This window comes from Harpia harpyja, chromosome 6 (assembly GCF_026419915.1).
Source record: "Harpia harpyja isolate bHarHar1 chromosome 6, bHarHar1 primary haplotype, whole genome shotgun sequence".
Taxonomy (NCBI): Eukaryota; Metazoa; Chordata; class Aves; order Accipitriformes; family Accipitridae; genus Harpia; species Harpia harpyja.
The window spans coordinates 8,053,502-8,080,679 of record NC_068945.1 but is presented as its reverse complement, the minus strand read 5'-3'; the positions used below and the strand labels follow the sequence as shown (position 1 = coordinate 8,080,679).

General features: G+C 44.4%; 1 protein-coding gene across 2 annotated transcripts in view; it reads right to left on the bottom strand.

Moving 5' to 3' along the window:
- LOC128142718 (alpha-2-macroglobulin-like) overlaps window positions 1-27,178 on the bottom strand; it is a 41,352-nt gene that overhangs the window by 6,160 nt on the left and 8,014 nt on the right. The window contains exons 6-29 of one of the 2 annotated variants that reach the window (XM_052788993.1): window positions 24,368-24,536; window positions 22,348-22,432; window positions 21,509-21,632; window positions 20,673-20,787; window positions 20,428-20,537; window positions 19,388-19,549; window positions 18,884-19,111; window positions 17,134-17,197; window positions 15,749-15,891; window positions 15,236-15,385; window positions 14,851-15,021; window positions 14,034-14,127; window positions 12,484-12,610; window positions 11,973-12,201; window positions 10,743-10,869; window positions 10,010-10,131; window positions 7,761-7,812; window positions 7,045-7,128; window positions 6,740-6,916; window positions 5,749-5,833; window positions 5,056-5,212; window positions 4,695-4,769; window positions 1,684-1,849; window positions 449-672 (exon numbers count right to left, since the gene is read on the bottom strand). In XM_052788993.1, the coding sequence (XP_052644953.1) occupies window positions 449-672; window positions 1,684-1,849; window positions 4,695-4,769; window positions 5,056-5,212; window positions 5,749-5,833; window positions 6,740-6,916; window positions 7,045-7,128; window positions 7,761-7,812; window positions 10,010-10,131; window positions 10,743-10,869; window positions 11,973-12,201; window positions 12,484-12,610; window positions 14,034-14,127; window positions 14,851-15,021; window positions 15,236-15,385; window positions 15,749-15,891; window positions 17,134-17,197; window positions 18,884-19,111; window positions 19,388-19,549; window positions 20,428-20,537; window positions 20,673-20,787; window positions 21,509-21,632; window positions 22,348-22,432; window positions 24,368-24,536 (3,240 nt within the window). Of the gene's footprint in view, window positions 1-448; window positions 673-1,683; window positions 1,850-4,694; window positions 4,770-5,055; window positions 5,213-5,748; window positions 5,834-6,739; window positions 6,917-7,044; window positions 7,129-7,760; window positions 7,813-10,009; window positions 10,132-10,742; window positions 10,870-11,972; window positions 12,202-12,483; window positions 12,611-14,027; window positions 14,128-14,850; window positions 15,022-15,235; window positions 15,386-15,748; window positions 15,892-17,133; window positions 17,198-18,883; window positions 19,112-19,387; window positions 19,550-20,427; window positions 20,538-20,672; window positions 20,788-21,508; window positions 21,633-22,347; window positions 22,433-24,367; window positions 24,537-27,178 lie in introns of both variants that reach the window. The other variant, XM_052788992.1, reaches the window with a different exon arrangement.

Here is a 27,178-nt window from a genome sequence, read left to right as displayed (position 1 = left end):
TATAAGTAGAAAGGACAGAGCGAAAGAGCAGCTTTTGCGTGTTTCCGTTCCCTTCCCGCGTCCTCTGCCCAGCAGCTGCATGTTGCCTGAGCTCCCTGGCGCGGAGCTCCGCGCAGCCTTCGCTCGCTCGCCACTGGGTGAAGCAGCGACTTCATACGCGCAAAAACAGTGGGAGCCCTCTCCGATGGCACAGACGCACGTCCCTTGTGTCCCTACCATTCTGCCCCACTGTGTCAAGAAAACCAGGTCATTAATCAAAGTACTGGTCATTCCCAGAGGCACTACCTGACATACTAGCCTCTAGCCTCTTGGGAACTTGGCAACCGTGGTAGATACTGCAGGGCTACAGTCCCTGCCCTGGCAGAACTTACTGTGCTCCCACCTGGGTCTCTGACACTTCCCATCCTCTGACATTGATGTGTGAAGTCACAGGAGGGAAGCAGCTCACCTGGGTGGAGGAGAAGCCTCCATTGGGATTCTGCTGACCACTGATCCACTTTGCAATAAGAGACGCGAATGACAGCTCCTCCTGGGAAGGTGCCGGCTGCGTGGTGAGGTGAGCAAGGAGCACGTAGGCTGTCATCTCCACTTCAGCAGAGGGAGCTCGGTAGCGATAGTACGGGAGATCAACCTCTGGCTCTTTCCCAGGTCGCTGCCAATGAACAGACCCATCTTCACAGGAGGCGGGGAGCGTGGAGACAAGACAAGAAGCAATTATTAGTAGTTATTGCAAGGGAGTTCTTGATCTGCTGCCGGTCCAGCTGGGAGGACAGAGCCTCCAGGATGCATCTGTCATGCAGAATGAAGAGGCAAAGGTTAGGTTTACACTTGCTGCAGGTTTACATCTAGCCTGAGACTGCTGAGGCTCCGTCCTCAGCCCTGGATACCACTTTGTCCTAGACTCCAGATTCACACAGACATTTATGGGCTTGGGCACCTCGAGGAACCAGGGACCTAAGAAGGATGACACTCCTCCCCGTGTTGAGTAGAGATGCCGGGGGCGGGCAGTGACAAGCTCTGAGGCAAAATGACCCAAAGAATGTGACCAGGCTTGACAGTCACCTGCAGGCGGAGAAGGCAAAAGGTGCTGGGGGTACTTCCTTCACAACCCTGCTCCCCAACGCTTGGGCAAACCCACTGTCCGGCCTGACCCTGCCATAATGCTTCCGAGTCGTTATGTGATTTCCTGGAAGACTCGGAGCTTATGCTGGGGCCTCTGAAATGACCTGTATGTTCGCTTTCTCTCTCAGCACATCCAGCTTTTCTCTGATTTATCATGCCTTGTGCTGTGCAAGGTCAACTTTGTTCTATATTGAGCATGTGCACTGGAAGGAAGGAGTAGCCATAAACATTGCTAAGCCTTTGCTAAGCAGTGCCTGGTGTGGCAAGAGGAGCGGACTGAGGAGAGACTCTAGCAGAGCTACCCTTTAGTTCAGCACCGATGGGGATGGTGCCTGGTGCTTCTGGATGAACTCCCTTGGAGCAGAGAAGTAGGACTGGGCACTGTGAGGGAGTTCTCAAAAATGCAACCCCTTTGCACAAGTTTTTCCTCTCCCTCCACCTTTCCCCACCCACAGAAGCCAGTTCCTGCAGCCATTGCCCCACCAACAAAAACCATTTCATCAAGGGAAGGTGCAAGGCCAGTGGGTTGGAAGAAAGAGATGTCCCACCAGGAGCACTCACCCTTTTTCACGGCTTCCTTTTCAAGTGAGCTAAGCGATGCCTTCCGTTTCTCCTCCTTCCCTGCCAGGGCAAAGGCGTACGCCATCAGTGCCTTGGTGTACACGTGGTTTTCTTTCTCATCTGCTGCTGTTTCCAGGCAGAACAGAGCATTACGGACCACCGAGTGCTGCGAGGAGACAGAGACTGAGCTGGAGCAGCCAGAGCTCGCACTGAGGTCCGTCTTAGAGCAACTGGAATCGGATGGTGCCTATGGACCCTTGACATCCCCACTTTCCTGTCTGACAAAGATTGTACCATTGTATATCCCTTCCGCTCCAGGTCTGATAACCCCTGGAATGATTGGGCAGCCAAAGCCTCTTCCTTATCTTGTATCTGCTTTTCTTTAATACATCTCCTTGTAATTTTTTTTTCCCAGTTTGATTTAAAGACTGTGAAGCAGGGCTTCAATCCTTCTGCCTTGAGAAGAATTACTGTTCTGATTGTGTCTCACAGCAAGGGGAGTTCTCTGATACACTTCTCTGTACATGTACTGGATACTTGCCTTCCTCCTCCAGCTGTGACCCTGAGACTGTTCTGTGCTTTCACCCTCTGATCCATCCTTTCCTTTTTATTGTTTAGTTCCCCTTTTCTAGGGCCTTCTGAAAAAAATTCATTTTGCTAGTCCTTGATAACATAGCTTCTAGTTTGGAGGCAAGTTCTGTCTCTGCACAAGAAAGAATATATTTTCTTCTATTTTCTGGAATATTTTTTGTGACATGTTAACATCAGCAATGCATGTCTTTTTGAAGCCAGGATCTCAAGTACAGTTTAAGAGCACAATCGCTGCAGCAAATCAAAATGTAGCTACTTTACATAGTGTTAACTAACAGACACTCTGGTCCCACGACCTTTCAGCAAGACACGACTATTCCTCATTTGTGCTAGAAAACCTGCTATAAAATTGAAGCAGTAACACTGCAGGGGAGGCATGCCATGATCTGAAGCCTAATAGCACATTTATAGCTTAATCAGTGGTCTAGAAGGAAAAGACTTATTTTTCTGTGGCTTTGTACTTTGCCTTCACTGGGTGTCTACTGGAAGATTACTTTTGTGGTGACTTTTGGAGAAGCAATTCAGCTGCTTTTGAAAAAGCAAAGAATAAAACCAAAATTGGTTGGGTCTATCCCTCACGTAAAGTTTCCTATGCTTGCTAGTGTTTGTAAGGTGAGTGCTGGGGAGGAGTTCAGTCTAATGACAGGACATGGCAGTAGATACACATGCTCAGGACAGTACTAATAAGTTTTTTATGAGGGGTCTAATATGGCTTATTTTATTTACAGAAATACTCTGCATGCTTGCCAATAGCATTAAATACCTAAGGGCTGTGCTGTGCTCGGGAGTTCATGCAGCTTAACTTTAAATGCACCCATATCCCAATCAAAGTCTTACAACCCCCTTCACATTCAGTGGCACTTTTAGGCTCAAGGAGATGAAAAACATCCTTGTTATCCAATACAGTTCTGCCTGAGAACTTGCCTTCTAAACACAACACATACCAAAGAAAGAATACTCTTCTGGTGAAGTTAATGTTATCCATGTCACCCCACTGCAAAATAATTCCTTCTGCTTGTTCTTAACTGTACAGGAAAAAAACTTTCAACAAAAAATCGTTCCTACTGCGTTTGGAGCAAAGGGATTACAGCAGCCTGGCAACCATCCTGGCTCAGCAGTCCTTCTGCTGCAATTCACACCCCAATTTTACCTGCACCAGAGGCTTGTCTCACAGTGAGGGGATCACAGACTCAGGGATCAGAATGACCAAACCCACATATTGCTTTTAAATAGGCCTCAGGCTTTTCACAGACTACTGTTTATGGTATTCCCTATAGGTATACCTTATTACCTGTAGGTATACCTTATTCCCTATAGGTATACCTTATTCCCCAAGCATTAAGGATGGGGATTTCCCATAAAACAATGTAGAAGAGGCAGCAAAAATGAGAATGAATCCCTGAGTGTGCCACCTTTTTTTACAGACCTGTGCTGTTGTGTCAACTCAATAAGCCCATACAAGTGGTTCAACAAGAATGTACTATTCCAACAAACAAAAGGAGATTTTTGTGGGTGTAGAAAAACTATTTGGCTCATTTCAGAGATTTAAATATGATTTAACTCAGTGTTAATCCAAGCTGTACTCTTTTAAAGGAGCAAAAGCATGATTCTCTACAAAAGAACTCTCTCCGGGTTTCGGCTGGGATAGAGTTAATTTTCTTCCTAGTAGCTGGTACAGTGTGTTTTGGATTTACTGTGACAACAATGTTGATAATGCATTGATGTTTTAGTTGTTGCTAAGTGGTGCTTATCCTAAATTAAGGATTTTTCAGTTTCCCATGCTCTGCCGGCAAGCAGGTGTACAAGAAGCCGGGGGGGAAGCATGGCCAGGACAGCTGACCTGAACTAGCCAAAGAGATATTCCATACCACAGAGTGTCATGCTCAGTATATAAACTGGGGGGAGTTGGCCAGGGGGGGTGGATTGCTGCTTGGGCATCGGTCTGCGGGTGGTGAGCATTTGAATTGTGCATCACTTGTCTTTTCTTGGATTTTCTTCCTCTTTTTTTTTGTTATATTACTTTTCATTACTATTATTATAATATTTTTTTATTATTCTTGTTATTATATTTTATTTTAGTTATTAAACTGTTCTTATCTCAACCCTCAAGTTTTACTTTTTTTTTCCCGATTCTCCTCCCTGTCCCTCTGGGAGCGGGGAGGAGTGAATGACTGGCTGTGTGGTGCTTAGTTGCTGGCTGGGGTTAAACCACGACAAACTCAGAAAAAGATCAAGTGAAATAAGTATATGGGAGACAGGATTGGACAGGGGAGGAAAAGCGTTATTCCAGTCTAGGCTTGAAAGGAAAGAGTATTCAGACAGGATTTCTTTCAAAAGATAAAGGGACCTGATAATCTGGGAGGCCACTAACAGGGCAGGTTAGTACCATCTCTGGCTCAGGTTGGGGTACAGACACATACGGTTACAGGCAGAGGAATCTCCAGCAATGCAATAATGATGTAGGCCGTCAGCGTGATCTCGTCGTTCACTCCACCCTGCAAGGAATCATAAAAATAGATGGTGATCCCCCACAGCACCACTGGCTTCTCCTTGTGCTACTTATCTACATCCTGCAGGGACAAATTCTTCCTAGCTTTCTCATGGTAAGTCCTTCGGAAGATGCTGTTGGCTTCTTCCTGCTTCTGTGGTAGCTCACATATATAACTCCCTGCTCCTCCCCAACCCCCAAGTGCTGAAATAGCTCTGTTGGTCCCAGAGTGACTTATGGTCAAGTTCCAGCCTGACAAAGCCCATGTGGAGCCAACCAGGCAGAAACGTTACCTTCATGGCATTGTTCAGGAGTGTCCCAGAACTGCGGAAACAGCCGTTCTCCTTCTGCTTTTGAGTGAGCCAGATCAAAGCATCCTGGATGTGCTTCTCATCTATGAAGATGTGAGGTCGGGCCTGGGCAAAGGACTTGAGGACAAAGGCTGTGAGCCTGAAAGTGACAGAGGGAACGGAGACATCCTGAGCAGGCCCTGTATCCATCAGAGGTCATAGGGCCCATGTGGGCATCACTGTTCTGGAGGAAAGCAGTAGAGGCTGCAGGACTTGATCACGGTGGGCTGGTTGGAAACTGTGAGCTAGTTTATCAACTCAGTGAGATAGGGACCAATGCTAAATGGAGTCAGCCATTCATAGCCCTGAGGGCTGCAGGTAGGTGGGCAACGGCACTCGGGATTCATCAGCATCTTCTGCTAACAAGAACTAGCTAGGGCATCCTGCAGGTCACCCTCACTCGAGCTGAAGAAGGGTGTCAGGTAAGTAGCTGTCTGCAGCATTGCGAACCGAAAAGGCATGTCCTTTAGCATCCTTCTCTGCTCCATTATCCCACATGATTATCCTATGATGTCATGATTGTAATTTCATCTCCACCTCCATTTCAACCTCCACAATGACCAAGCACAAGACAACACCGAGGAAAGGGAGGGCATGAAAAGCAGAAATGCAAAGCCACTGGTACTGAAGTCTTACCAGGTATTCCCAGCTTGCCCATAACGGGGCCCAAAGGTGCTGTAAGAACCATCCCAGTGTTTGTACTTCAGTTGCCTTTGATACCCTGAAATGGAGAGTGGAAGAATATTTTAGTTGTCACAGTACTTTTCAATGAGCCATGCAAAGGAAATGTAGCAGACATGGGACACAGTGTCCCCCTTCTCTTGGCACAAGGGTGAGCTATGCTGCTTGAGTGTTACAGTGGAACTTCAGGCAAACCCACAGCTCCGAGTACCTCCGTCCTTGTGCTCTTCCTCTCTCCCAAAACACCTGGAAACTGGTTATCTTTAGTCATTGCTGCTCTCTGCCCTAGACTTGATGAGAAGAGGTACATGTATCCCAGACTCTAGAGAAATGGGAAAATGGTTCCCAGAGGAGAACTGAATACAAAGGTGACCCCACACAGGATAGGGATGCATCAAACAGGATAATTTTCATTGGAGGAAGTGCAATTTTTCTGTGAAATAACTGAGTAAAAACAGTCCCTTGTTAGTCAGCAGATATCCACCATGTCCATATGTATTGGTGTTACGTCTGCCAACGTGTCCTAGCTAGTGTGTTAAAATTCTGGCCTAGTCAAAGATGAGTGACACTTTCTAAATCTTAATCCTAAGGAGGGTCCAAGACCTACATAATCAGCTGCCATGATTAATGATTACAGTCTGATTTATGTACTTCATATATCCCTTTTCATACGGAGAGAACTCTTGAGTTATTGCCGGTGTTGGATTTTTTCTATGTTCTTGTTTGGATGCTGTCCTCTCTCACCCTGCACCTCCACTTGAGTGTAGGATTCTTTCTTATAGATACTGTATGATATACACCTGACCTGCCACGGTGTCATGCTCCCTTCTGGAGAGTGCACCAGGACAGCCTCCCCCAGATCATACGTGCCAGTGGCCGATAGTGGCCTTATCCAGTTCCCAAGGGAAGGAATGAACAGAGAAGCAAAAGCCGTGTCCCAGCTCACCGCTCACTAAGTATCCGATGGCCTTGGATTTGACCTCCTCGCTCAGCTGCCCTGTCTTGTTCAGATAGTCCAGGACGTAGATGTTGGGTGCAAACAGGACCATGTTCTGCTCTCCACAGCCGAACGGCATCTGCAGGAGCTGGTGCAGGTTCTGCATGGCAGTGCCCATGATGTCTCCTGGGGAATGGGACAATTTCCATTGTAAATTAGCACAGTTCAGGGCTTGCCAGTAGACTAAGCACAGCCTGAAGAAACATGGCAGCATTTCAAAATAGCATGTTACACTTTAAGAATGCTTCACTTACCTAGCACTGAGAAATATGCTCTGGCTGAGCCATCCACCACAGTCTCTGGGAGAACCAGGGAGACTGGCTCTGACATTGACTTTTCTGGCATAAAAAATGGATCAATTTGGTTACAATTCCACTCATATCTACATGCACGGGTAGCAGCTAAGAGGGTGAGACACCATCCCCTGCACAGGGCTTTTCTGCTTTCAACAAATCCATTCATCTACAATTTTGCTGTGGAAGTTTCCCATCCTGCAAATTTTGTGTTGGGCCTGCAGTACCCTCACACACAGACTGTCATGGACTTCTACGTGGCACTATCAGCAGGCCTTGACTGACAAATACGCTCTCCAGCCTATTTTTCTGGCCTCTTCTGCTTTGGTGGGCAGACCTGGCTTACTGCAGAGCCCAGTTTATGATTTTATACCCATTGAATGAAAGATGTTAGAGATAACCATATTAAATCCCAGATAGTTTCTCGCTACAGGGACCTGGCCAGCCTCAGTTCCTAAGAGATATGCTTTTGCCTCTGTAATTGCAGGGACTATTACAGCCTCAGCTTTTCTCCTTTAGGAAGAATTAATTTCACTACCAGTTGGACATACATCTAGTTTGTTCAATTTTATCAGATCCCTACACCTTTCTTTTCTGCATTCACAAACCTTATCTTCTTCCTTTGTCTTTAGTCTCTACATCAACAAAGAAAGTCTTAGAAAGCAAAAAGCTCTTACCAGATGCACAGAGCACAGAATTGTAGGTAGTTTCCACCTCAGTCCCTTCCGGCTTGGGGAAAAAGGGAAGAAAAAAGCAAAAAATGAGAAAAAAACAACACCACCACCGGTAGGATATGTATGCGAGAGCTTTGACAGGTGGCAACTAGAGCCCTCCAATGCACCCACGAGCGACATGTTACAACATCCAAAACTGAAATACATGCCACAGTCAACTCATGATTGTATCCCTCTGTTTCAAAAACTTCTAGACTAATTTTTGAAGTCAGAAAAGACCTGTTTTCTGTTGAGCTGGTTGTAAACATTCTGCATAAAACTCATGAATCAAATGTTTACTAGAAAACATATTTTGCCAGAGTTTTTTCAGTGAGATCCCCGCATCAATTTTTTTAACCTTCACATAGGAGGGTTCCCATTGCTTCATTACTGGTTCCCAACTTTTGCCAGCTGAAATTTTTTTCCAGCATGTAAACAATGGTATTACCTTCACTTTCTCACACAGTTAAAATACATTGACTCTCGTTCTTCAGTATGAAAAGACAGAGAAAGATTAAAAGAGTAGGGAGCAAAAGAAAAAAGAAAAAGCTTTTAGGGTAAACTATGACAGAGCTAAATGCTTCTGTTTGAAAAGGCACCTTCTTGTTTGTTTCAGTACGTCATTCTGAAATGCAACTAAATGAGAAATCCATTGTTTTGTTTGATTTTGAACATTTCAACAGGAAACTAAAACATGCAAACTCTAACTATTTGAAAGATTTTCCTTTCCAGCTGAGAAATTCCTGAGTGAAAAAACATCTTGTTTCCCAACTAGCTCTCAGCGAGGCTTGGTTTCCCGAGGGGCACAGGACATCCCAGGGGTTCTGGCACACTCCCTTCTCCCTGCCCAGGACGCGCTGCCTGCTGCAGGGGCTTTTGAAATCCATGTGTTTGGGACAATGCAGCTCCATCCCAAGCAAGCTACACTGTGTCCATCCCTGCTAATTAATTGTTCAGCCTTGGATGCTAATCTCGGATTCTATCCGGTCGGGGCTTGCTGTAGATTAATTACCTCATTACAATAACAGGATAAGACCAGTAATCTCTCAGACACCCCGACAGAAGTAATTTTAATGCTCCTTCAGTTATTTTCACTCCCACGCCATCTGGGAGAAAAGACTTTACAGTTCTGATCTTCCAGTATCTTCAAAGAACAAAATAAACACTATTTTTCCTGAAGGCATATATGAAATTAGGAAGTTTTCCTGAAATGTTAAAGAGTTATTCGTGCCCTGATACACAAAATGCACTGTACATCAAATTCATTTGTAAATAAAGGAAATAAAAAAAAAAAGCAGCCTAACAGATAGGATTGTTGTTCCATCATTACAGTCAGGTTAGCAAAACATTTTCTGAAGTTACATATTACATGAATCCTAGCTCTGCCTTACTGAAAATTGGAATGTCTGCAATGTAAGGAGGAGTTGCAATGTTATATATTACTCCTGACTTAATTTTGTTAAGTATAACTATTCCTTCCTGTCATGCATAGGAATGACAATATTATGACATGTGATGTTATATAGGTTTCACTACACAGCAAGCTAGTACTTTTTGTTTGCTATTAATATCACAGGGACTCTTATACTGTGGATTAATTTTATGACTGGCTATTTATCATAGGAAAAGCTGTGGTTTTAGCATTGCAAAACACTGCTTAAGAAAAAAAATGTACAAAAGAACGAAAAAAGAAGTTCATACTGTTTCGAACATTCCTAAAAGTGTAATAAAAACAATTCAAAACAATGATGGTAGTTTTCTCTGGAAATATTTGTATATTGTGGTGACTGCTCCGTATTCCAGAGTACTGGCCATGCGCTGGAGGAGACGCATAAGGTTTCTGGCAAGTCTTCCATTTACAACCTATCCCTGTGATTTATTACAGGTAACACCAAGGAGTTCTCATTTATCTCCCAGATGATGTGTTTGGGACAAATCTGTCATTATTGCCTGCCTTATTATTTCTGTCCCACTATGTAATGTATTACCCTGCTTTTACTATGAGATGGCAACATTATGAGTTATGGGCTCTATTGGCCTGTGTGAGATTTATCAACGCTTCTTTTATAAATGCGTGCAGAATAAGAGTCACACAAGCCATTATTGCTGCTATCACGGCTAAAACAGAAAACCTTTATCCTACAGCAACTGTTGCTGTGGAGCGTGAAATTATTATTACCTTTCTGTGCCACCAAACTCAGCAGCCCACATACCTCCACCAGCAGCTGTCTGATGACCGTGTCTTTCCGCCCTTTCTCAGGGGTCTCCACGATGGCGTTCCCGCAGGGCTGCTGGTTCTGCAGGGCCTCGGTGCTCACCGAGAACTCCACCTGCCCTGGAGGAAACAGGGGTCAGCCAGCCCTGCCAGGCAGAGCCAGGGAAATGTGGGTTTGTGTTTGTGCTGGGCACTCTCTGGTGCGTTACAGAGAAGTTTTTCCAAGGGGAGAATTAAACTTGAGACAGTGTTTTATCTTCATCTAGCTGCAGCCTTCCAGGCCACCTCCTTCATGATGGCCGCCCGAGCAGGTGTTAGTCCATCAGCAAGAAGAGTAGTGGAGGGGCAAGTCCTGTAAATCAGTCATGTTCTGGGAGGCTTCAGGGAAAGCAAGCTTTGATATTGAAATATTTCAGACCCAGCCACGTTAAGCTAAGACATTCCCAGCTCCACAACAGGAATGTCCGAGTGCTCTGCACGCATTAAGGGAATTTGTGATTTCTATTCAAATGTTAAGAAAACAATGGCCCATAGCACTTAAATAGTTTGTTTAGGACCTGGAAACTGCATCCCAGTGCAGTGTCTTAAACTCAGGGTTGGAATTCCTACTCCTGGCATAGATGAGGTCCTTCCAGACAGGTTTGGAGTCACCTAGCTACTCACACCAAAGATCTGATGTCATCCACAGATATCTGAGCCCAGTATTTTCTTTGTGTTGTCCGGCCTCTTACCTAGAGATCTTGGTGTTACCGCCCAAGCCACAGTTTTCCTTTCATTCATGCAGATGCAGTAAGATTCTTCCTGCTTCTCTACTGGTGTAGCCAGAAAATGAGTAGATTCAGCCAGAGACACACTGACCTGCCGGTTGTACAGAGAGGTGTCATGAAGGTTGGAATTGCAGAGAAACTGGGGTTACTGGAGACAGTGCAGTACATGGAAATGGGGAATGGAGCTGGTTATACTGTGAGACTGAGAACCTTACGGCTATTGCAGAGCAAGAACTGGGTGATGAAGTGGGAAAAGACTGAGATGTGTACAAGTGTAAGAGATTGGGGAGGTAAATGTAGAGAACAGGATGTGTATCTTTGGAAAGGAAAATTATTCTGGGAAAATGGAGAGCATGGACCAGTTGTGTGAGTAAAAGCAAAGCAATGACTACAAACTTAGCCATGAATTAAAGACCGTTCTCATGATTAGGTAGGTGAAGAGGTAAAACACTAGCAGTGGGAAGCTAGTAAGGGAACAAGGGAGAGTAGAATAAGGAACCTGAAAAGAGCAAACAAAACAGGAAAGACAGGGAAATAAATGAGAGTGTATTGGAATGGCTGGATCAATGCCCCTCCTTGTTTCAGCTTCATTCCTTTCAGAATAAAAATCTGTATTTATAAAAAAATGAGCAAAGGTGATTGAGATTTTTTTTGAATGAGGTCCCAAATTCTCTCTTGTCTCTTTTGTTGGTGAAAGAATGCAGATAAGAATAGTGAAGCTATATAGCTCTGCTCAGTGTCTTCGGGGCAGATGCAGTAAATCACAGGAAGTCTGCATATCTCAGAAAATCTGGTGTGATACTTTGTGAGATGTTTATATGAGATGAGACTAAAGGCTGAATACAGGTATCCACCCTGGTGAACCTGGAGTTTCCATGTGGGTATGCAATGATGCTGTGGTCTGTGGCTAACCCAAGTTTCATATTTCTGTTGGACAATGACATAAATCTGTGATGACAAGGCCGTGGGCCTCAGCAGCAGAGCTTTAGGTTCTGAATCAAATGCAGCTTTCAAAACTTTGTTGGAAAAAACATATTCTCCTTTCATTAAATATACCAAGAATTCCTACATACGTACACCTATATGAAATTATAGTCAGAGATCAGTCATCTGGCTTGGGAAACCGTGTTATAAGTGGCCCATTGTCGCCTTCCCTAAGCTGTCAGACTGAGCAAAGTTGTAAACGTCTCTTACCCTGATGCAGGCGGTCAGGTAGTTGAAAATGGTGGCTTTCAGCGTGAAGGACTCACCACGCACTACAGAGTAGGGCATGGTGAGCTCTACAAAGAAGGGCTGGAAGGCTCTGAGGGACACTATCGGGGACAGGCCAAAGCCCGTGTCTGCCGAAGTGCAGAATGCATTGGCTTTCCACTCGGTGATGGTGTCAGGGATGGTCACGTCTAGATCAGCATTTCCGTCAGAGCTGGCGAGGGATGGAGAACAAGATTTCAGTTATATTCTGGTGATCATGTATGCTTTTCTCAGCCTACTGAATAAGACCTGCTGACAGCAAACTCCTGACCAGTTGGGATACAGTCACTGGCTTCTGCATGTTCTCCCAAAGCATCCTATAATTAGTGACCTTGAAAAATCCGTCTACTAGAAGTACCCCCCCTCACTGAAATACTGATACTTCCATTGAGGTTTAAATATCTTCCTAGGTTTTGCCCCAGTGACCACACTCTACATTCCCATAAAGACTTACTTCACTGAAACTATGTCCCAGATCCATGTCTCAGGGAAGTACTTCCGGATGGTCTCCACAGGATTGCCAGTAACCATATGTTCCGTTATTTCATAGTCCAAATCTTCAAGCAGATTCAATGCAGTGACTAGCAAATTTGTTCAAGGCCAGGAACAAAAGAAAAGATCTGTCAAACTCCATTCTAAATCAGGAGGATACTTTCCTTCCAGGTAGTGGTTATTCTTAGCTAAAATTTTAAAATTGAAAGAACAACTTTGAAACCTTGGCCACTGGAAACATGTATTTCTCTGTTGTCATCTCAATATTTCATTTTTTCTAATGTTGCTGCTCCTATTACAGAGATTGGATGGGTTTGAGCATTCTTCCCCCACTGCCAGTAAACCCAGCAGTGCCAAAAGAGCCATGTAACATGATGTTATTGAGGGTACATTTCTATTGCAATACAGAGTCAAATGTGCAACTTACTGCTTCCAGATATTACAGTTGCACATAGCTCATTAAATTTGGTTGAATATTTGGTCATGTTTATGTATGACCAGAAACAGAAACCACACTTAGCCCTCCCCTCCTCCATCTAAGATGCTTATGAGATGGATATGGGTCTTTATATCTCCGGCCATTAGCAAATAAATGGTTTCAGAACAGGGAGATGCTTTCTCACAGTGTTGCATAGTGTTGTGCCTTGTGAAAGGCTTTCCATCAGCCTTAGAAGACTTTACATCTTCTCAAAGCAGCCAGCTGTCTCAGGCCATGCTCTGAAGACAAATCCTGCATTTCAAAACCAAAGATCTGATATGTTATGAATAGAAGGCTAGAAGCTATCACCAGACCAAAAGCTATAATTTTTTAATAGGAGCTGGGCTACTGCACCAGAAAAGTCAGTGACTAGAAGTGATACAGGTGAGAGTGTTTTATATAGCCTTTCTAATCTCAGAACTATTCAGAAAAAAAAGTAGTATCATTATACTATCTTCACAGTCACTGAAGCTGCAGAGAAGTGATGTGACCTACCCAGCCTCTTGTAGTCATGTGAGTGGGAGAGCTGGGAACAGAACCAAATTTCTCAGCCCCCAGTGGTAAAATATCTACCTACAGAATTGTACCACCTTCTCATTTGTCTTGGCCCCCTTTTGCTCTAGTTGTTCCTCTATTTATTGCTAGAATGTGACTACCTAGAAGTAGAGACTCCTTTTTAAGGTTTCCATAGCTGGACTCAGATCTGATGATAGAAAAAAGCCACTGCTTTGTGCTGGCAGACTCTCTAAGTGGCTACAGGATCCCTGCTGCAGGGGCTGGCATGGCAGTCACCGAGCACGCATGGTTCTAGCCAGGCACATCCGACTAGCTGGGGATAAGCAGGCAGAGGTGGATCAATTTCATATTTCAGGACTGAGTCCAGAAGGGAGTGATCCTGAATTAGACCAGCATATCTGAACAGAATCTGATCTGCCTGGTGTAATTAATATTCAAAGAAGTAGAGGGAAGGAAAGAAGCAGGGTGGTAAATTTTAGATAGTTGTGTGGGAGGTAAAATGAAGCAGGTACTAGAACCACCGTAACTCCTTTCCATCATGTGTCCTGGGTAATGCTGGCAGATTTCAGGCTTATGGATCTTGCTGCTAGTGAAGACTTTTAAGCCCAATTCCTAGTAAACAAAGAGAAAGAAGAACAAAAAATATGCAAACACACTTTTGAAAATAAACTATTTCTAGTATGTCAAGAATAGATGTATTTAAGTCTGGGGTCAATCAGAATAACAAATACTTGTATATAAATGCCAGATAGACTGGTTCAACCCAGATGTTGAGGCTTTATCATGTTATACTCTTCCTAAGGCTAAATCCTGGCATCATCGGATGGAAAGCTAAGGCCACAGGTCTACCCTGGGGACATCTGCCTGGGGGAAAATGACATGTGTGAAAAGCATTGGATTGAGGGTACCCAAAAAGTCTTGTGCAGGACTCTTTAGATGGGTATAGGTGGGTTTGTGGGTTATGAAAGTAACTGGCACTTTATTAAAGACTTATCTATACCAGGTAGAGGGAGAACGTGCATGACTGAGGAAGAGTTTCTAATGTTATGGCACCAGAGGTCATTTCTCAGGACTGTTTCCTTACTCGAGCCCATTCGCAGGTATCTCTACGAGCAATGAGGAGACCTTTCAAAGTCTTAATTGTTCAGAAAAGCACTCAGGTACCAATGATAGACTACATAGATGCAGGGCCTGGGCCTGGTTATTGTCTTGTGTACAAAAGTTAGCAAGCTCACAGCAAAGTTCACTAAAAAGCCCTTCAGGGCAGGTGAGAAGAGGAGAGGAGACTGAATTCCAAAAAGGAATAACAAATTAAAATGAGAGGCTGGCGCTTACTTTGAGAATGTCATAGGCATCACCTTCACCGTCAGGAGAAATGGGTATGTAGACAAATCCATTTAGTAATATGTTGTCAAGTGACACACAAGGGTTTACGTTGTCTTCTTCCAGGTAGTAGTCCTTGAAGCTATAACCCCGGATTTCCTTCAGTGGGAGAAGATTATACACCTGGGGAAATGCAAACAACCAGGGAAAAACGTGGCAGGTCAGCACTTACAGGGACACAGACACTACCTAACAGTCCAATGATAAAAGCCAGCCTCTAAAAAACAAGTGTAGTGAATGCAACTATAAAAATACATGGCCCCATGTCTATAGTGGTGTTAATAGGTACTTAGTTGGTTCTTGTACTTGCTTATTACCAGAAATAGCCAAGACTTACAGAGCTGGGGGAGAGCTCATCTTCAGGCTTCATAAGGAGAACGCTCTTGTCCACAGCACGGAGGGCACACAAGGACCTGGGTGAGGTATGGAGCTGCAGGCGTGTGTTGGAGGCAGGAAGACCTTCCTTGGGTACAAAACTCAGTCTGACCTGCAACCCCAGGAGGAAGTTAAAGCAGCCACTTTTCCAGATGCTGTTACATGCTATTATACTGAAGCATCTAGTCTTGCGAACTGAGCTCTGCTAGTGCCTTGCAGTTCTTCTAATGTATATTCAGCTTTGACCAATGTAATTAATAAAGATGAGTGATTCTCTTTCTTATTCTGTCTTGCTCCACTTTTTATAGTTATGGCTTTGTAACTTATTCTGGAGTTTCAGTCACTAATCCTCAGTCAACATCTGGTCAGACCATTTCATGAAGCTGTTGTGAATTCTGCCTGAATTCTGGAACTCATAACTGAACTACTGGCCGCAAGACAAACAAGGGTTGCATAAACCCTGACTTATACTCACTTTATTGGGGAGGCAACTTTCAACCTGGAAATCTGCTGAACTGGCAATGACTTCCCCACTGGGTGAAGTGGTATACACAAGTATCCGTGCCAGGGGAGCAATTTTCGCCTCAACAGGGAAGGTCAACTGAAATGTCCCATAAGCTAACAGAGAGAAAAAAGGCTAAGCAACATACAAGAAGTTCCACTATACACATTTTCCTTCCCCAGATAAAAAGGTCAAGTTCATTCATGCTGAACATTTTTAGTTAGCAGGGGCAGGAATACTGATACATGACTGAAGTCTATGGCTGTTCCTGAAGACACCTGCATTCAAACAGTGATCGTGTAATAGCCAAATGAGATTAGTTTGGTGGGCCTCAGCATGCCTTCTAGATTCTCCCCAGTTAACATCTGGCATAATTTCTTGATGTTCCCAACCCCCTTTTTCCTCAAGCTCCAAGATCTTCTGCAGTCTACAAAAAATAGGTGAGGGAAAAAACGTAGAAATGAGGGACTGTTGTAATGGGTGGCAGCAGTCAAGGTTGCAGAGTGGCTGAAAGAATATCTTTGCGAAGTTACTGCTGAGCAAGCGTTTATCTAGAACACCAAACTATTGCTCCAACTGCAGTGGAAAATGCCCCTCTATGTTGAAAGACTTTCTAGCGGGGCCTGAGCTTCATGTCACAATCCCAACAAGGTGATAGAACATCTCTTGATATGAGCCAGCATGTTAGTTTAGTCACTGCCACTAGTGAGGATGCAGAACTTTCTATGAACACACAGCACTCAAAATCTTTTACTTCCATATACTGTTTATACCCACTGCAGTGCAACTCCTTCTCATAGACTTCCAAAATGTCTCCCTGGTCTCATTGTCGAAAGACTTTTAAAGATGCATCATAACCAGTCTCAGTTACTCAATGTGTAACCCTTGGACATTTATATGAATAAAATTAAATGTATTGGTTAGAATGTAAGTATGCATGTGTTTGCATGCTTATAAGGGAGAAACAATACTCCAAAAATCAAGGAAAGTGAGAAGGAGAAAGAAAAGGAGACATGATCTTCTTCCTGCTCACTGTACACGAGTCTCACAACACTGGTAAGCATCCACAACCTGGATAGGGTAGAGTGGTCAGCAGAAAGTGTTGGTTTGAGGAGAACATGACCAAAACATTATGCATATTTTTTGTTGAATTTTCTAAAATTTTCTCATTAAAAAAAATAGCACCTGGCAGAACTCAGAAAAAACAAAACTAACCCAAGCCACTTCATTTAAAAAGATTAAATTTTGAAAATGTATTTCAATTAAAACATTAAATGTTTGAATTGAAATAATTGCTCTACATCCCTCCTTCCCCCAGATTATCATCAGAGATGCTAAAAATGCATAGTTCTGCTCACCATCTCCAGGATTCACAGTCAGATCATGGGTGTCTGCTAATATAATGCCTCCCTTGGCCATCACCTGTGTGACAGAGAAACCTTCCTGTAATTGTTGCTACCATTGTTGAAGGGAAGGAGAATGAACATTCACTGGGTTAACTGTAGAGTGTGAGTATGAATAGGACTGCCAACGGTGAGCAAACCCAAGAAAATACTAAGCAAGTGCCAGACTGGAATTTACTGGGTCTTTGGAGACAGAAATATTCACTGCTAAGAGGACCGATGTTTCCTCATTGGTCAGACCTGGCTTCCCTTTTGTACATATTGCATGTATAGATCAGGTTCAAATGCACTTTGCCTCTGAGCACACATAAGTTTGGGGGTCATGTGCACATTTCTAACAATTTGGAACAGACTGAAGATCAAAAGTTCTCCTCATTCCACTCTCAGTTGCATTGTGAAACAGTCTGGAGAAAAAATTAATCAGGAGTAGTTTCATAATTCACACAGAGCTGGAATAGAAGAGCACAGGCTGTAAGTAATAAGAGCTTGAATAAGGTATCTGAAGTCAGGCAGTAAGCAACAGCCTGAATGCTACCTGTAATTTCCTCATTTCTAGAAAAAGTTTCCCTTTTCACAGTCAAAAACACCTTTTATACAATTACTTTCCATGTAGGATATCTATTCCATAGCACCATATTTTAATTTCAAGGTGTGGGATCCACACCTATAAAAATGTAAGTTCCTCGGTGTTTGGTTACCTGCTGTGTGTATACACTTAAGACGAGCTTTCCCAGGCTACTGGGATAAACAAGAATCTTGTGCTTCAATTTATTGTTATCAGTCTTGAAAGTAAGCACATGGACATGTCTATCACAGGTTTCTATTCTCTTTTTCGTAATCTCAGTCCAAGTCCCCCCTGATGTTCTGTACAATCCATCAGAACAGAAGTGTCTGTTCCACTGATTTCTTCTGGCTCTCCAAGGCTACTCTCACCTCTTCTGCTAGTGTCATTAAGTGGGATAACCAGAAAAATAAATTTAGGGGGAAAGAAGTTCTATTTGAATATTCATCTGATTCTTCCTGTTCTCCCAAGCGAAACTGATAGGTCATTGTTCGGTCACAGCTGAATTAGTGTCTCTTCTCTGCCCCCCCCAAATGAACCAATTCATGGTTCTCAATGCCAGCATGTTATAGTCTGTTCCAATTACTGTGGTATCCCAAACTTTCCATCATTGCCTAATATATGACCTAAGATCTAAGCTTATTGGGCTTTTCTGGTACTGTAGTTAGAGGTGTTGCTTTAGTTTCACTGGCCAGATGACTACCAAAGGACAAAACTGAGTAGGAGACAGCTTTCCTCCTCATCTTTCATCTTCTTGTAGGATGCTGGTTTCTGAGCTGTGACCATATATTAACCAGAATTTGGAATTGGGGAAACTGGGAGTGGAGTATTATGAAATGAGAGTCTTGGATGGCTGTGCCCAAGACAATGCTCTCTCCATCAATATTTTGTCTCTCTTTTGTTCTTAATAAAACATGTACACCCCACCCAAGTCTCCACACAGAAGACAACATGAGAAACATTATGGAAATGTGTTTAAACCCCACTGTCACAGGCAACACTTTCCATTTCAAACTCTCCCTATCATTACTGGCTAAGGACTGACCGTACAGCAGTGCTGTGGTTGCTCATGATGGAATGTATCTATATGTGCCACAGTGCTCTCTGTGGCCATAGATCAAAGTAACCACAAACAATTCTTACCAAATAGTAAATGACAATTTTCTTCTGCTCTCCTATGGCCTCTGGTGTGAAGATATAGTGCACCTGGATCTCCGTGGGGGAGCCACAACTTAATGTCTCAGGCTTCGGTTCAATTTTGAGGAAGCTCTTACTGGGGGAGTAAAACCGACTTATTCTACGCATGGCATGCTCATATGAAGGTGTGATCCAGTCACTGTCATAACAGTTCAGCTCAGGTTTATGATCAGCCTGATAAAGAAGAAGAAAAAGTTCATAGCTGACCAAAACCAGGTAACAAGTCACATGAAAGTCCGCAGAAAAACTCTGGGTATGTTCTATATTTCCATTCTTAGAATAAGGTAGAGAACATGCACAGGAGACACAGAGAAGAGAATTGACCTGCCAAGAAACTTGCTTTATCTTCCAGTTGGCAGAAAGACTGATAACCCATGGATAGATATTTCCCCTACTGATCGGAAAGACAGAAGCTTACCCCAGTCCCTCTGCCCTGTCTCTGCCACTCACTCGGATTTCCAGGGAGGCTTGTGTGAAGGTGGTAGTGTCTATGGAAAACCAAGATTGTCCCTGCTCATCTGTAGTGTAATTCCCTTTGTATTTGTCTCCATCCACAGAAATCGTGATGGTTTCATTGGCAATCGGAGCATCAGTGCCATCTACCAGCTTCACCTAACAGAGCAAAAACAAACTTCAAGTTTTAGACTAGAAACAGAAAACAATTCCCAAGTCCTAAAACCTCTTCCCTCTTTTCCTCCTTGCCAGGGAGGATGTTTCTTTATGGAGAAGAACAAAAGACATGAATGTGGGAATGTGTGAGGTGAGTCCTGAGTTGCCTGAGGCAGCAACTGAGAAAATTCTTAGCAAAACAATTTGATCAGCCCAGGGAAATTATCTGTCAGGGCCCTAAGTTCCTCAGTAAGTTTTAACTCCCCTGGCCAGCCTCCTTTGGGACCTCCACCACATATCATCTGCCTCTTGGGTCAGGAACTCTAAGTTCAGGCTTGTGCCTTGCCCAGTCCTTGACTAAAGGAGGTAGACCTACACCCAGCTTTTTCTCCAGCTGTTCCCATCTGGTTAACTGGACTTCCTTGGTTGAGCTCAGCCCTGACTCATCACCTCACATTGTCTGGTGGTCACTGGACTGTTGGTGGAACCTGCTGCTGTCACCACCCCTGCTCTGCTCAGTCTGGTTGGGTACCGTGGGACTGTGCCCTTGTTGATGAGGTCACTACGCCTACCTGTGTTGTGGTCACCCTTCGCACACAGATAACATTCCCTTGTGGAATAGCCCATGCTTGCTGCTCCCTGATGTTATTCTCATGTGTCGGAACAACGGGCCTTCTATTCTGTACTGGGCTGACTGCCAGGAGGTTCAGGGCCATGTGCCTGTGCCATCTGTGCCCCAACTATCAGTAATTCATTTGCCTGTGCAAAGGCAGAGGAAGGTGGACCATGTCATCTGCACACACTGCTATTCCATCTGATGGGATTGTGCACTTGTGAGTTTGCTATGTCATTTATTGTCCAGGGTCTCAGAAGTTCCCTACCCTCCCAAAGAGTGGGATCCCTGGTCTGTACTGAGAGTCCAGCAGGTCAAAGCTGATTTTGCTCATGATGGATGTGATTCCACAGGAGCCTGTTCCAGTCATCTCTATTCCTGAGAGAGAGCACAGTAAAGAGGGATTATTAATGAATAGCAGCATTTCTAGACATGCTACTCCACCTTCCTCATCTTTGCCAGGCTCTCCTGTTATGGCCTGCTGTCACTGTGCCATCTCCATGTGATACATACCTGTGCCATCTTCTGTGATCTTGCCTTGTACCTCAATGCTCATCTCATATCCCCTGCGCTGGAGCTGGAAGATCTTGGTCCTTACTGCACCAGAAACACACCCATGAGCATCTGCCTAAGCAGGGGATTGGAGAGAAAATTGGAATTTTGTGAACAAATTTGGTGCCTTGTGGGACAAGAATAGATACCCCAAACCCAACATGCTTCTGTTCATGAAATCCCAGCCTTATGTTCTAGGGTTGTCTTCAAGATCAGAACTTGATTACAGCCTGTTTCCTAGTGTTTCATCCACACATTTTCTGTGTTCTGTGAGGTACTTGACACTCAGTTCTCCAAGGCATGCACAGGTTTCCTTGTTAACTCCCTCCTACCTTGGTTCTGTTTCTCTACCTGTTTCTTCTGTAGTCTTCAGTCTTTTCCTTGTTGCCCTTTCTCCTTTCTCCTGTGTTTGACCCATATACAATACTGCCTTCTTGTTTTCTCCTCATCTTCTTTGCTCCTTGCTCCCTTCCAGTCCCTCCCACAGTTACAAAATTCTTTCACAGCTTCTTTTCTCAGTTTGGGGATCAATAGCAGGGACCTCACAGCTGCTAACTGGAGATTTGTCACTAGTTTCAATGGGGTCAGGATTTCAGCTTAATCAGTTCTGTTTCCAGTTTAATGACTCACCTCTTAAGAATGCCTTCCTCTGAGAACATCTGCTCCCCCCCCCCCCCCCAACAGAGTGCTATCTCTGATGTCCTACTATCTCCCAACAGTCACAGGTTTGGCCTCCCTTAGACAACATTGCCTATTACCCGTAAGAAAGACCCCTACATTTTAATCTCGGGACTCACCTCCCTACTGAATTCTTCACACACAGCTTCTGCTTCTTTTCCATAACAATTTGAAGAAGAATGGGAAAATTTACGGCACACTTGGACATTCACCAAACCAGGAACAGGCTTCCCATAGGTGTACCTATAATTGCAAAGTGTTAAACGATATATTAGATGATGAGACAATCAGTCAGAGTCACACTCAGACACATCTCCTTAAAGACCTCTGTGGATGCCTTGCTAATATTTCTTCTTAAAGGCTGACTAATCTGATATGTTAATGATTCTAGTGATTACATTTCCATCATTTCCATGGTGAGACTCTTCCATCACCCATTAGAATCTGTTCTAGGTGGGAGGTCTCTGCAGGAATGCAGAAAAAGATTGTCTGTAGAAAATTATTTAAGCCAGGTGTATCACAAACTGCCAAAGGGTCAGTGAAGAAGTAGAAAGGCAACCAAGGACTCAGGAGGAGCAATTTATGAGTTAAAAATGTGAACACTGGGTTTGCACCACCTGTCACAGTTCTGATCTGACATCTCTGAGTATTTCAGGGTTCAGGATTGGCAGAGAAGCTTTAACTGAGGAAATGTAAAGACAAAAAAAGAAAATGTACAGTAAACTGGGAGGAGAGAGCTGCAGATTGGTTTGGCATAATCTTTTAAGGAACATAGAGAAGACCCTTCACTTTGACTGTTCAGACCAAGTAGCAGGCTCAGGATTGATTGGGTGGAACAAGCCTGTACTAGGTGTCTGGGAAAAGTATGAAAAGCCTTCCCCAGCTCTTCTTTCAGTCCTCAGCAGAAAGGAGGAGTGAAGGATAAGCATAAGAGATTTGCTCCAGCTCTGTGACTCACAGACCACAGACGGACACTGGAATCTCCTCGTCCTTAATAGTGATTATCTTGGGCAGCTTCACCAGGACCTCGTACTTGGGCAGCACTAGATGGGAAAGAGAAAGTCTGATATGAGAAAAGTGAAGGAGAGCTGTGTACTAACTACACAGCAACCCAAACACAGAGCCAGGATCATCTGCATAGGAACTATCACCTCTCTGTGGTCCTCAGTACAGCTCTGCTACCCCTTCCCTGGATTTTCTCAGCCTTTGCCACTGTTTGGGTTTAAAGGGAATTAAGGAGGTTTGTAGCCCTTACCTTCCCTCATTTGCAGCACATGCTCATGTGATCCCGTTGGCACCAGACAGCTGTGTAGATCCCTTATATATGCCCATTCAGAAGGACACACTGGTCCTGTGTGTTGTGTTCCATGTTTCACAATGCATAATTTTCAACTAAGACTTGGAGCAGTAGCACATTCACTGCCTTTGTAATTTACCACATTGAAACGGCTTGAATCATTGATTCTCTTGGCTGTTTCTTACTGTTCTGGAGATCCTGAGTTGCTGTTAGGCTCACTAATGCATAGCATGGGAAACTGTCCTGCGTGTCCCGACAGTTCTATTGAATCTAGCCACGGACTCTCAGGTCTATATTTTCAAGGGGGCAAAGCAGCAATAAAGCCCAATATAAAGGGTGGCAAGTAAAAGGCATATTTTGCTCCTGAGTATTAAATTACATCCCTCTTCCCATATTGCATCCTGCAACCCTAAGCCCCTGATTAGTCAAGCCTGGGACTGGACTGAAGCATGGAACGGCCTGCTTCCAGGTGGTGCACCTGAGGTTTTTTTCACAGTGCAAGGAAATAAGAGCAGGGAAGGTGCACACCCAGGCCCAGGAACTGGAAAGCAACCCTGGGTTATACAGTCTAGACATAAATTTGCCTCTAGGATGGGAGGCAAAGCTCAAAGTTTCAACCCTAGAGCACATTTCCTCAAAAGGCTGTAAGAGAATTAGCAACAGGGGAGATTCATGGGAACAAATAAAAGAAAAACCAGTTCAGTATGAGGCTAAGAAAGGGACATACATCTTTGATTTTGGGTGGCGTTCAAAATGATCTTTGTGGGAGGAGGCACAGCCCATCTGTCACCATGGCAGGCCAAAGCTTATAACCTGGTTTGCGTTCAAATTATTCACCATGTTCATACTAGCCACCATGCCTGACTTTGAACCAAATAACCCAGCTCCCATGAACTTCAGTGACAATCATCTTCTTTGGGTCGCACCCTGCGTATTCCAGAAACAGCAGGTTCTGAGCAATGCACTGGGTCATTCGGGCTCCACGTACAGCCGGGGGGAGCCTGGGAGTGCACAGCACAAGGCGAGCAGCCTCCTCAAGGAGGCACAGAGCCTAGCCAGGGTACACGTCTACAAACACCTGAGAAGTTTTATTACAGAACTGGGGGTTAGAACGCTCCCTGGGACAGCACATTTCTCCTTACTCAGTCTCTACTACCAGAGTGTTTGCATCTGCTTGTAGCATTTGTGGAGTGTTCTTCCTCAAACTGAAGTTTTCTACCAAACATGTTTTCTAAGCTTTTGCAGAAACAAGGAAAAAGAGGGAAAAGAGAGAGGACTACAAGTGGATAAACAGGACTGATGCAGATGATGAGAGGCAAAACAGGGTCACCAAAATATTGTCATCTCTTACTCCGTATCTAGTGCTACTTGCAACAAGCTGCTGGACTGAAAAGCAACTAAAAGTCAGCTGAAATTGGTGCCACAAGCCATGCATAGGAAGCCTGTCAGACCCTGTACTCCCAAGAGCACTATGAGCAAATACAAGCTCAGGCAGGTTGCAGATAAAGTGAGGAACTACGTCTGAAACTCAGCACCTTCTGGGTCAGCCCCTCTGAACCCCATTGCCTAGGTATTCAGTCCCTCCCTCCTCCATGCCATTCCCAGGAAATCCCAAATTGAGAGGTCACAGTAAAAGGCACTGCTGTCAGCCCCACTGGCAGCCCACACCTCCTCTCCTTACCGTATTCCTCCACACTGAAGGAGTGCTCCACACGGGAAGAGAAGCTCTTCTGCACAACTATTTTGTAGGAGCCTTGGATGGGGTCTGTGGTGAGGGGGAAGGAGAGCTGCGTAAGGCCGGTCTCTAGTTCCACCTCTTGCCACTGGTACACACGGTTCCTCTGGGGATCCTGCGGGTTAGGATAACTCAAGGTCACAAGACAGTGCAGGAGGCTCCCAGGGACAGAGCAGTGGAGTGCCCAGTATATATACATCCCAGTTGGGATATGTCTAGTTGTAATTCTTCAATAATCTGTGAGGTTCGGTGAGCACTTACCTGTCAACTCTGCATAACTAGCATGCAAGAAAGCTTTTTAACCCTGGAGGTCCTGTGTTGTCTCCCCCTCAGCTGTACCCACCTGCATGCCTACAAAGGATGGGGCCAGGAAGCTGGGAAAGAAAGACTGGCAAGGTGACAAGACAAAGAGATGGATAGCAGGAGTAAGCGGAGCACAGGGAGAAAGGAGGCAAGTTTCAGTCTCCTTCACTTGCTATAGAGCCTGCTAAAAGATTTTTTTCCATGCCTGGAACAGAGACAGTCTGAATACCAGTGCATAATCTGCTGAGGAATGAGACACATGTTCTATATATGGGACTGAGAAATGTACATGTGTGAGTCCACAGCTTGTGGTGGGGCGTGGGGACAGGAACAGAGGAAAGTATATCCCACATATGTGCATCCATCTAGGAGCTCTCCCTTCTTGTCCCTCCCTGTTCCTAATGCTGGAGCTGAATTCTCATCACTACTACAGCTGAGTATTGCTCATTATGAACTGACTATCAATAGGCTGTGCTCCAAATTCATCAGCTCAGCCCTAAATTTCTTGTAGAAGTCACTGAACCAGCACAGTGGTGCTGTGTAGTTTGATGCACCCTTTCCAGGCTCCTCAGCAGGGTGGTTAATGTTTCCAGTCTTTCATTTTCTGCCTGCTCTTTGCATTGTACCTTGGCTGTCACCAAAAGTCTATTTGCTCTAGATAGGTGTGTGACTTCAGCTATGTGACTGTGTGCATTTACTTCACTGAGATTTTATCTCAGGGCTTAGGGAAAAGGGGATGTGAATGACATCCCCCAGTTGGAGGTCACTGGTCAGGAGGCAGAAGAGGGGGCCTTCTTCCCAAGAAGCATGGTGGGAGGAAGGCACAGTCAGTAAAACACATCCCACGGCTCTGACCAAATCCTCTTCACCACCATGTTTCAACCCTGCTGAAAAGCTCACCACTTATTGTGAGGGACACCACCGGGCTTCCCTGGAAGAGGAATTCAAGAAAATATTTACAGCTGGGCTTGTGAACTTGTTGCCATTTCTGTGATGTATTTATAGGGAAGGCCTGAAAGTCAGTTTGTTTGTTTTTCTTCAGAAATGTTTTGGGTTTTTTTTAAATGACAGAAGCAATAGGTCAGGATAATAGTTCAGAAATAATAGGCTCATACTAACTTCTGTCTTTGTGGCTGACTATGATCAATTAGTGACGTTAAGGTGTGGACTGATGAATATTTATTTCCTTGTCACTGCTGACTTTAAGCCGTCACCTTTCTTCACTCCTGTCACCCTTTCCTTTGGGCCAGTCCAAATTTTGTGCAAGCATGTGGTAAATAAACTGCACTGGCAGATCTGATCTGGCCGAGAAAAATATCCTAGAGAAAAATAGCGAATTTGCTGCCAGATGAGTTTCCCACTTTACAAGACTGCCTCGTAGACATCTGTGAAAGCCAAACAAAGGGCAGTGCTGGACTGAGAAGGACACTTGAGGAAGGGAGAAGTGATGGTGGGGGCGGAGGACAAGGCCTATATAGGCTGGCTTAAACAGCACAGACAAACACTGTGCTTCACAGGCTGGAGCTGAAAATGCAGGATGGCCTTCCTAGTGATTTAAAATTGAAGCCGTTCATGGTACTGACACAAAAAAAAAAGGTTATGAAATTATTCAGCTTGTTAGGCAAAGGCATATAGGATTTCTGGAGGCAGTGGGTAGGATTTCATGAAATCCTTTAATGAAATTCCTGTATTCGGTCAAGTATCACCTCATTGAAAGGGAAGGGACCTGTTCTACAATCTCATGGGAGAGCCTCAGCAGGAGGTAGTTCTGAGATACTCTCCTCCACCTGCTATCCCATACCCCACACTGTCTTACTCTTCTTTCTCCAAATATTCACAGACTGTCAGTGGCCCACCAGCTCTGCAGCTCTATTCTGGAAGTTTGCTGGGGGGGAAGAGAGAGTGACAGCATTCTGACAGGAGAGTAGAAAAGAGGAGCAGAGCCTGTTTCTGGCCCACCTTCTGCCTCCCCTGTTGTGACAAGACCCCCAGCTCTAGAGAGAGATGGTGCAGAATGGAGACAGCAACCCCAAGCAGCAAGGAGCAATGACAGGACTGACTACATGGGACCCATAACCATGCAAAACGGCTTAAGATTTGTGCACGCTAATTTCAGCACTGTTTGTGCTGCTGTCATGGCTTCAGGGTCCATTGCTGGGTCCTTCCCATCAGTTTTCCACGAGAAGATGTCCCAGATAATAATTGTAAATTCTGGTTTCTCAGCTGAAAAGGTGAGTACTTGAATCATTGACAGAAAAATCATTCCTATTAAATTTTGTCTGTTGCTGAAGTTCAACCATTTTAAAAAAACGGACAAAAAGGGCATGCTTGGGAAGATAGGCGACATCTACTTACATGATTTTGTTTCTTTAGTTTTGCTAGTTTTTTTAATGCAGTTCTGTGGTTTCAACTACACTTGGCAGACAGAAAATCTTAGTTCTGCTTCGGAAGAGG